General features: G+C 41.4%; 2 protein-coding genes across 3 annotated transcripts in view; one reads left to right on the top strand and one right to left on the bottom strand.

The window, feature by feature from the left end:
* lpcat1 (lysophosphatidylcholine acyltransferase 1) overlaps positions 1–440 on the bottom strand; it is an 81591-nt gene extending 81151 nt beyond the window's left edge. For both annotated transcript variants that reach the window (XM_063185667.1, XM_063185668.1), the window contains exon 1: positions 1–440. This exon is cut by the window's left edge and continues 165 nt beyond it. The gene's annotated coding sequence lies outside the window, so the exon portion shown is untranslated.
* A 7948-nt stretch (positions 441–8388) lies between these two features.
* On the top strand, positions 8389–10931 carry ndufs6 (NADH:ubiquinone oxidoreductase subunit S6). Its single transcript, XM_063185666.1, has 4 exons — positions 8389–8566; positions 8959–9012; positions 9143–9265; positions 10720–10931. The coding sequence occupies exons 1-4, from the start codon at positions 8423–8425 to the stop codon at positions 10786–10788; spliced, it is 390 nt and encodes a 129-aa protein (XP_063041736.1). The 5' UTR covers positions 8389–8422; the 3' UTR covers positions 10789–10931.
* The last annotated feature ends 254 nt before the right edge of the window (positions 10932–11185 follow it).

The following is an 11185-nucleotide window of genomic DNA, read 5'->3' as shown; positions in this document are numbered from 1 at the left end:
GGAAAATCTACAGCGTGAGCTGTCTGTGCGGTTCAATTTCTTTTGATGTGGTCCTGGACCCTCTTTGCCAGTTGTCGGGAAAGTTGGCGCCGCGAGAGCTTATTACAGGTAATTTTACGCGGACTTGAGCGTCTACCTACCTACGCTGCCAGGTCTGGGCGCTCATCTGCTCACAAACAAAAAGCCTCCTGAAAAGTCCACGGTTGTACCACGCATGCGTGATGAGTCTCCACGCTGACATCACGCCCAGAGAAGGAGGTGTGTACCTCGGTCGCTGTGTGCTCCATGGTGTTCGCTCTGTGGAGAGGGAGAGCGGTAAATCAACAGGCGATGGGCTGGAGCTGTTGGATGGTGTTCTGTGGTGGCAGTGGCAGCTCTTTGCCCTTGCGGGTTCAGCAAAAATGCTTTGCATGCATGTTGTAATAGAACCATTCCCACTTTGTGCCCATGCTAGCCCATCCACTCTCTTTTTCCAAGGGTAATAAAAGCCTATGGCTATATTGGTAGCTACACAAAAAAAATGATTCTTCTGAACTGAGGATACTGAATGGTGGTGCTGGAGGCACCTTTCTTGTTCAGACCTAAAGCATTATTTTTGGAATGCTACACAATTCGTGTGTGCAAATGAATATGTGTTGGTCTAGGCCTATACTCCGGAAATATAAAGGACAGTGTGTGCGTAGTAGGCCCTAATGCAGATATGGTTCAGAATAAAAGGGATTGGGGGATGAGAGTTCCTTCATTTGTCTGAGCATTCCAATGGTAGCCTATATCTACACAACCAGGAGGTGGCGGGTGCCCTTGACAATTGTGTTGATAACCCAAGCAAATGGGGGAAGAAATCCAAAACTACTGTATTCCAAGGTTGCCTGTCATTTGACAATCTTTTCTGTTTATATTCTGATATGTTGCTTACCAGTGAATGCAAGACATTGACTCTATTCGCCTGTCATTGACAAATGACAATGACTTGAATTCACAGCTAATACGCCCTGAAGAAGACCATAAGGGCCGAAACGCGTAGGCATTGTAGCCTAATAAAAAAGTTTTAAAAAAATGCAACCTTGAGTGCCTCAGCATCTGTCTTCCTGGACTGAATTCACAGCTATTTCACAATAACAGCAAGTACTTGGTCTTTAATTACCATAATGACAAACTATTTTACTTTCTGATTCTACATACTTGGCAGCAGGGTTTGACATTAACTTTTTCGCTTGCTGGCCATTGTGGCTAGTGGTTTTCCCAAGTCACTAGCCATACGGCTATTCTACTAGTCACACATTTGACATTGTTTCTTTTTTTCTTTATCATGCCGCTGTACAGTACATGTAACCTCAGAAGATTAGTTGCTAATGCAAGAAGATGAGTGCATAGTTTTCTACATGGAAATAAATCATATAAATAGAATCTGAATAACTGATATATCATACCATAGAGTACCTGCCAAATTGGCTAGTGATGCTGAAATTATTACCAGCCACAGCCAAGTTTTACCAGCAATAGGCCGGTTTGCAGGTGCCAGTATCCTGCTTGGCAGGACACACAAACGGACACACATTTTCATGATGACAAATTACAACCTTTTTTGGCTTTCTGATTCTACATTCTTTACAGGACACGCAAACGACCATGTGGGTGGGAGGAGGCTAAATTAAAAGGGTTTGTTTAGAGAAGACAGATATTGAAAATGTCTCGGTGTATTGACAAAACAAGTCCATGCGGGCTGTTGCCATGGCTTCCCCTGCTTGCAATAAGCATTGAGTGATTTGCTCTCCTTGGTCCTCAATCCTGTCTAGTTCAGAGAAAGGATAGCGTATCCTGATATATTTGAGTGAATGTTCGCAAAAACTGCACCGATTTGAGTTGCATCATGAACATTTCAAAACTGTATACTGTACTCAGGCCCGCCGAAGGGCGGACAAAGGGGTATGTTGTCCCGGGCCCAGGGAAATAGGAGACCCAGAATCAGGTCCCCCTTCCATTGCATGTATTGGGTAGGGGGGGCTTTCAGATGGCTTTGTCCTGGGCCCAGCAAATGCTGTCAGCGGCCCTGACTGTACTCTCTGATGCCTGTCCATTTTGAGCCTTTCCAATATATCTCTGCATAGGTGACCCCCACATGAACTATCACTTGGCGCCTTCTTTTTTGTCATCACCAACTTGCTTGTGTTGCATACTGTACGTGCCTGCATTTGGCCAAACTGCGTCATCAGACAGAATGTTATCTGACTCATGTGTGTACCAAAAAATGAAGTTCTTTGAATTGTAGTTAAATAATCCAATTATCATAATATACTGTGTTATTATTGTGGGTATAGTTTTAGACATCTGTTTTCAGTTGAGTCTTATCTGCAGCAGTAGTAGGGGACTGCACACACTTTCACCAGTACAGAATCAAATAAAAGGCCAGAAGACGGGGGACAGGTAACGTGTCATTTGCATTTATAATGCAAATATAATGCAAAAGCAATAACCTCAGTTTGCCTGCCTGTTCCAGCACTCAACAGTGGGCAGCCAGTGCAGTCAATGCACAACACTCACCATGCACTTTCATTAAAGTGTGTGGGCAGTGTGTGTGTGTGTGTGTGTGTGTGTGTGTGTGTGTGTGTGTGTGTGTGTGTGTGTGTGTGTGTGTGTGTGTGTGTGTGTGTGTGTGTGTGTGTGTGTGTGTGTGTGTGTGAGTGTGAACAATGGCACGAACTTCACATTCCAGAAATAGAAATTATTGAATTTGAGGAAGGCAACTGAAATAGATCTGTCTCTTTTGCGTTTCTCTCTCTCTCTCTCTCTCTCTCTCTCTCTCTCTCTCTCTCTCTCTCTCTCTCTCTCTCTCTCTCTCTCTCTCTCTCTCTCTCTCTCTCCCCCACGCTACCATGGCAACAGTGCTGTTCGAGGAACTAAGTCTCGGTTACCTGGACCATTACAGCACAGAGACATTGACTGGACCTCCTCTACATCTCCCATCCATTGGCTGTTAGCAGGGCTGGACTGCAATCTGGTATACAGGGCATTTTCCCAGTGGGCCAACAGTCCGGGCCCCAATATACCGGTCCTGACATTTTCTTTCTTTGTTTTTCTTTCTCTCGGGGACTTGTCAACAGTTTAGAGGGGGCGGCCCATTGGTCGATCTTCAACATAGACAGTGGACTGAGTATGTGTGAGGAGCCAGTTTAACCCAAAAATGCCTGGAACGTTTTTTGGTCCCAACCCAGCCATGGTTGTTAGTTCACTGTAATGGACAATGTAATCACATCGAATGCAACTGCCATACATCCATATTATCACATTCTTAGAGGTTAACAACACATAATGTGACTGAAAGCAATAACGTAAAAGAAAAAAGTGTAGGCCTAATTGCTCCTCATAGATATTTTAAAGGCATGACTCCAGAGAACAGAGAGCTTTTTTATGGAAATGGTTGGCCCTGTGGGCCATGAAGTTGAATTTTTAGGTGAATTGGATAATGTAGCCTATAAAGTCACATTTTTGGTGTTGTTATTACGCTTTTTTTAACAAATCAGTAATAGGGAGCTCAATACAGAGTGTCTCAAAGATTAATGTCACTGTCTTTGTGAAGTGACACTGAAGTCGCTTCTTGGAGGGAGTAGGCAGTTGACTTAAATCTTTCCATTGTCAAAGCAGTTGCATATATCCAAGACTGGTTTGGGGGTAAAGAAAGGTGTGAGCATTTTTGAATTTGAAAATTGAGCTGCTGGTGCCTCCACGTGGCATTACCTTGCACACATAGGCCTGTCTACATATTCCCTACAATGATTGTAAACTTTGCAGAATGTAGTACAGAAGGTCTTACACACACCCGCACACACACCTTTCTTCTTCACACTTTTTTTTGCACTGACCAGTTCATTACATGTGACACTAAAGTGTCTCTATGTGTATGACCCATAAACATCCTTGTTGGTGATGATTGCCATTGCTTCACCGACTGTGTGGAGTTGGGAGCCATTGTTGGGACCCTGTTTGTAAAGGCCCTCTTTTTAATGTGCAAAATATGTTGACTTTAAATGGGCTTTCCTCTCTACAATCTACATATTACAACCATGTTGTAACAATCATGTTACATTCTTGCTCTGTGATGATCCCAGACACTCTCTAAGTTACATTTTCATGGCACGGTAGTGCCCTCTGGTGTTCTCAACGTGATACTTCAGATACACCAGTGCTCTGCCGTAGAGGTCCTGATTTCTAGTATTTAACTAAACATATTTTGTATCTAATTTAAAGGCAGCACCTATAACCACACGAGTCAGATAGCATTCTGTCTGATGACGCCCCAGGTGCCCCTTCTAAAACGGCCAGTGCCCTAACATGGGTGTGCCCAGGGCCTCTGATAGCTTTGGTCGGGCACAGAACAAAATCACCCGAAAGCCTTTGTCTTGCTTTAGTTCAGGGGTATCAAACTCATTTGGGATCAGGGGCCACATGCAGTCAGTTTGATCTCAAGAGGATCGGACCAGCAAATGGAATTGCAAAATATCACAAGCTCCTGCTTCTTATCGGAATCACATGGTCAATCATCTCATTTTGAGGTGGATGCAAGCGGATAGAAGGGGCATTAACTGTAAATGGCGAGAGAAAAAAAAACCCTACAAATTTGTTCTCAAGTATTGAAACCCCTACATTTCAAACACTCTCAGCACCTTTGTAATGGGCCAGAGATTTCATTTTTAATTGACATTCCTAGTATATTCTTTTCCTCTTCAAGTCTGGGGCCACATTAAACCATCTGGCGGGCTGGATCAGGCACCCAGGCCTTATGTTTGACACCCGTTTTAGTTTATTATATTTAACTGTGTCTTTCAAAAGTAGTGTTTGCTACAAACTGGGAACAAATACATATACAGCTCCAGGCCTTTTTATTAGAATACCATGAAAAAGTTGATTTATTTCCATAATTCCATCAATAATGTTAAACTGTCATGGATTGTAGATTCACGGCCCAGTTTTTTAACTATTCCAATCATTTTTTTTTTCTTTTTATATACGTTGGCCTTCCAGCTCAAAAAACCCATGAATTGGGGAATTCGCATTATTAGAATATTGTTATAAAATCACATTTTTCTTCATCAAAATTCGGGTCACATTAAATCAGTTGAAATTTGGTACTTTCTGCATAACATGCAATGGTCAATACTTGGTTAGGACATTCTCTGTCTTCATAATGGCCATGATGCGTTTAACATTGAAGTCAATGGCAAAAACAGTGCATGGGAGTTATGGAAGCCCAGATATCCTTGATGCTTTGCTGTCAGCTGTTCTTGTTTGTTGACCTGGTGCCCCACACTTCCCTCTTCAATATACCCGAAGATTTCCATGCCACGTTTTGGTGTTACCTCACCAGTTTAATTCTAACTCAACAGAAATTAAACCCGATTCATTTTCAATGGGGTTTAATTTCTGGTTATTTAGAATTAAATTGGTGAGTTAGCGCCAAAACGTGGTATGGAAATCTACAGGGTATATTGAAGAGTGAAGCGTGGGGTACCAGGTCAACAATCAGCATGAATCTACAATCCATGACAGTTTAACATTATTGATGAAATTATGGATATAAATCAACTTTTTCATGGTATTCTAATAAAAAGGCCTGGAGCTGTATATTATTTTTTTTGTCCTTCTGCTTTTGAACCCACATTCAGGGCTGATGACTTATTTATTATACTTGAAACAGCACTTCAGGGTGTCATGAAAGTGACAAATTCAGCTTAGGGGGTGGTTTTGTTCTGAGGGCTCATTTCTGATTGCTATGTACAATATTCAATCTTTGTCACCAGATGGCGGTATAATCAACGGAAATACTGAAGTTAACTGCATCACAACCATGCAGGTCTGATTACCTTCCTTCTTTTCAGAGAAGGGTCTCCTTCAAACTGTTTAACATCAATATAATTTTACACCCAATGACTAAGAGATGTCGTACAGATATCCCACAAATCTCATGGTCTCCTAAGGGAAATGAAACAGATTGATATTGATTGCTTGCCACAAATGTACAGCATAAAAAAGGATCATAGCATATCAACTTCCAGAAATATGCACAAAGCCCATCATTTTCTTAAACCTATTGCCAGGTAGTCAAGTAAATGGCCTGTTGTTATGAGTGAGGTAGAGGCACAAAATCTAAAAAAAAAAAAAAAACCCACCAAATAGCTTTGGATGTCTATAGTATTAATTAATAGTAATAATTAATACTAAAATTAATTTAATAACACCTAAGCCAAAGCTGTTTGCAAAAATCAGGCCTTAAAGGGGTATGCCACTATTTTGGGGCTTAAAATCATTGGCCGGGGTTTATAAAGGTGGTAGTGTCTTATTTTTCATGTTAAGCGTTCTCTTGCTTTAAGACAAGTTAAAAGAGGGAATATGTCGCTAAGCTAGTGAAAGTCAATGGATCCGTGTAGCATCGTACTTGTCTTAAAGCAAGACAACGCTTAAAATGAAAAATAAGACACTTTACCACCTTTATAAACCCCAGCCAACGATTTTAACTATATTAATCCCCAAAATAGTGGCATACCCCTTTAAGTGTTTGGGTTGGCAATGTAATCAGTCTTAACTAAATGTAATATTGTCTGATGGTCTTGCCAATATGATTTGGTTCCCTTTCCTCAATATAAGCTTAGCTTAGTTGTGTAAGACACAGATAATATTGCCAACCCAAACACTTCAGGCTTGACATTTGCAGAATTTCCAGTTCAATTTCTTGAAAGCCCATAAAGACAAGTAATTGTAGCAAACATAGGTCACAATCTAGTCAATAACAAAATATTGAAACTGAGCAATTTCAACATTCGTAATTTTATTTACACAACCAGATGAAACACTTTAACCTGCAGTTGCCACAGGCAGAAAAAATCATATCAGCATCGCAATGAGCAATTCCCATATCCTTCTGTCCGAAGTTGTCTATCCTTGACGTTGCTTGTGTCTCGGGTGGGTTTTGCAATACACATACAGCCGTCCCCTGCGCCAGACAAAGAAGCACTCCTTGCACCTTTTTTTCAGGGAAGTTTTTGTTTTCATCCCAGACACCGGCTGCTGTAGGCATGCCAGCTGCTGACAACATCCCAGCAAAGGCGCATGGATCTGGGAGCACACACCAAGTCCAGCGGGGGTTGCCATCACCGTCCTCCTGGTTCCAGGTACCGTCATGGTGGTGAAGAACCGGTGCAGAGTTAAGGAGGCCGGCCGAGGGAGAGCGGCATACCTGGCCAGCTGTGTCAGCTGTTGGCCGACGGAGGCGACCAGCCGGGGGACCAACAGGCCTGCCATGGTGTTGCCACCTGCGTAAAGCAGTACAGAACAATACTATTACATTGTGTTGCATCACATACTCAAGAGCATGGAAATGTACAGAGATTGAAACTTGACACCAGTGATGGCAGTCTGGCGCAGCACGGCGGAACATGTTTCAAACCATGAACTAAATACCACTGTTCCAAAGTTTGATTTAGTACGGGAAAGGCTTAGAGATGTATAGGGACACACACACACACACACACACACACACACACACACACACACACACACACACACACACACACACACACACACACACACTGATGTATGTACAACAGACAGACAGACAGACAGACAGAGGTCCAACTACACCGTTGATGAGTCCAACTTGAGAGTACGCTCTATCCTTGTGTCTGAAACGTCTGAAAACCCCATTGACATACTTATTTAAGCTAGCAATCAGGTTAGTTATAGCTGTGGTGCAGCGTTTTGAGAACACTTGCGTAAAGGCTTGATGACGACCGGCACTAGCTTATAAAACGAGTCGTAGAAAAGACACCACAGTCAATTGGCATATTCTACTTCTACATCGCATATGACAACAAATCTAAGTATAAACAATGCAATTAGTGGAGTGTTCGAATCGCTTGACTGCTTCTTATATGACAGCTGCAAGTGTACCATTTAGCTTGTAGCTAGCTGCTTTTTAGCTCCACTTGGTTTGCCAAAACCCGACACAGAAATAGGACACCGAATGAAGAGGAATCTGGGGTGATGTGTAATACTGACCTTAAAGTAGTATTTAAACTTCTATAGCTTTTGTGTAGGTTGTTATAATAAGCAAAATTGCAGAACTGTTTTCATCAGAGGTGAAAGACAAGCATGTATCGGGTCATCATGCATCCTGTTCCTGTGTGACGTCAGGTATTTCTCCAAGGTCCTAGCTCGACTGTAGTGAGAGGAAAAAAACATAGTGTGTTTCTTCAACGTTGTATGCACGCATAACATACAATAAAAAAAAATATGGTAGTACTGACACTAAGTTAGTGAAAAATATTCCTAAATAAATTAAATATGAATAAACGTTTTCTGTTCTGTTTTTATCTACCTTTCCTAGAGCCACATTCACGTGCGCAGAGCATTTTGGGTAATAGAGGGAAACATGGCGTCTGTTGTCATCAGATCTCTGTCCTTCAGTAAAAATGCAAAGGTTCTACTTTCCCCGATAAAATTGGCCACTGTACCTGGGAGGAACAAAACCGTAGAAGTTACGACTTATGGAGAAGCGGTCACTCACACTGGACAGGTAAACTCTTGCCTCTCAATTACAGCACTTCCATGACCCTTCACAAGGCCAAATCACTCGTCTGCTAGTTAGCTTTAGCTAGTTGGGCAGCACCAGTTCCTTTACCTTCCCTTAGTGTTGCAAATACGTTTGCATTAATGGTAATGGCAGTGATCATGTACCATCTACTGGACAACACTATTAATCGCGAATAGTCAATGTCAATTGATTGCACACCGGTCAAGATTTGTGTAGGCTGCAGTCCCGTTGGCTAAAAGCAAGATAGCCAAGACCGCAGGCAAGTGAGTGACAGCTCTGTAGGGGGAATTATGGTCATAGAGTTGGCTATAATTTGTGCCAGTGCTTGTGTGGATGCTGCTGTTTACCTGTCATCTGAATGTTGTGATTTATAGGTTTATGATGAAAAGGACCCCCGACGAGCCAGGTTTGTGGGCAGAACTAAGGAGGTAAGTTCTCGTTCTCTCTCTCTCTCTCTCTCTCTCTCTCTCTCTCTCTCTCTCTCTCTCTCTCGGTATACTGTTTCAGATGAGTAAATGGTTGTTGTTGTTATTTGTTTTGTTCATCATCCATGTTTAGGTGAACAAGAACTTTGCCATCAACTTGGTGGCAGAAGAGCCTGTGTCAGATGTCGGCGTCAGAATCATTTCCTGTGATGGTGGCGGCGGTGCATTGGGACACCCCAAAGTCTACATCAATCTGGTAAGGATCTAGATACATCAATATGAAGATTTAGACTAAGATTTGACAATATGATCCGTCCCAAGACAGTATGTTATGTCACAACATTATACACAGATTATTTTAACATATTTGTTATATTCTGTGTGTGAATGTATGTATGCATGTTTGTGCACCTTGGACTGCAAAAAGGACTGCACACAACTGAAATTTAGCAAGGGGGGCTTGCTGTAACTAGTGCAATGTGTGCATGAAATGTTATATTTTTGTTTAGTGTAATAATACCATGTCTATAATGAGCATACTTGCACACCACATTGTGAAACTGATGCCAATATATCTGCGACACATGTCTTAATTGATCTAGAGCAGTGGTTCTGACGCGCTTATGAATAAACGCCCCTGGACCTCATCATAAGCCTCCCAACACCTCCCTTAGTTTAAAAAAATTAAAATACACTATGTCCTCATTGGCAACTAAGCACTGCCCCCTCTCAACTGTATCTTGCCCCACTCTGGCTCCCTATCGGCCCTTTAGGGGCAGTAGAGCCCCCATTGAGAAACACTAATCTAAAGGCACCATTCCCCGATAAAGTATTTGCTGTTGTTTAATTGCAATAAGGCCTAGCAAATCACTTACACATAATACACATAATGAGAAGTTGTTTTGCTCCCATTTCCTTCATCAATCACTGAAGGACAAAAGACAGAACAATGAGCAAATCAGAATATTACATAATAGTATAATACAATAATACATATAGTAGTCTTTGTAAATTAGGAAAGGCGTTTGAATAATAAAAAAGATGTAGGAGATGTAGGAATCATAGAAATACAGGCAAATAGCATGTGAGCTTTGGCACAGGGCATACACTAACAGAAACAGATCAAAAGGTTATTTGCCTGTTTTTCTATTATTCCTACAAAGGTCACCCTGCAGCTGTGAGTACCAGACAAATAGTTGTGGCACACGGTCTCCAAAGAAAGTATAGGTCATATTTTGTTGTTGTTGTTGTTGTTTTCGTTGTTATTATTTCTCCCCTGTTTGATCTACCATGACCAAATGGACTTTGAATGAAGCCCCTTTAACCAGAATAACCCAAAAATAAAACTTACATTCTCTTAACCCCAGTTCCTCTAAGAAATTAAAACTTCCTGAAACAGGAGTAGCATGCAAGGGGGTTCTCAATTTTCAAACAAAATATTATCAGTAGGCCTATTTGGTTTTAATACAAGTTCCTGAATATTCTATTTACATGTGTAGAAGACCGATGTGGTACCGCAATAAAGCCACATTCGGAATTTAAAAAGTGTTCACATGACTGAATAGTCCCATTTTGGTCTATTCTGTCTAAAATCTGCATGGGTATTGTAGAGTAGAGTTACTTTATTGATTCCCAGGGGGAAATTAGAGAATGATCCTTGCATGTGACGCCACTCACTGGCTGAAGTATATTCTTTGTCCTTGTTCACAGGACAAAACGACGAAAGTGGGAACATGCGGTTACTGTGGACTGCAGTTCAAGCAGGCGCCTCACCACTGAAGTAAATGCTCATTGTAATGTTCATTCCTCTGTAACGATCAGTCTCGGAGTAATAAGTTATTAGTCTGTTTAAATTAAACAGATGTATTGTACCCATCTTTCAGATTCTTTGTTGTAAACAATAAACTTTAAATGAAGTAAAACGTTTACTTTGTTAAACTCCGTCCTTAGCACATGGGTGACTCTTTTTCTAATGGCAAGATTGTGTAATCGGGTGGTAATTATGTTCTTTTTTTTAATCAAATTTCATATTGACAGGAATGGGTTGCTAGACAAGCAAACGTATTCCGTTATTGTTCCCATTATTACAGTAGGTGCAGACTCAAAATGTAAAAGTTCAATGTAAAAAAAAAAAGGTTTAAAAGCACACCAATGACCTCCCTTTTAATTTCGAGAC

The sequence above is a fragment of the Engraulis encrasicolus genome, chromosome 20 (genome assembly GCF_034702125.1).
Source record: "Engraulis encrasicolus isolate BLACKSEA-1 chromosome 20, IST_EnEncr_1.0, whole genome shotgun sequence".
NCBI classification, from domain to species: Eukaryota; Metazoa; Chordata; class Actinopteri; order Clupeiformes; family Engraulidae; genus Engraulis; species Engraulis encrasicolus.
Note: the sequence above shows the minus strand (reverse complement) of the source record. Positions and strands in the feature narration are given on the sequence as shown.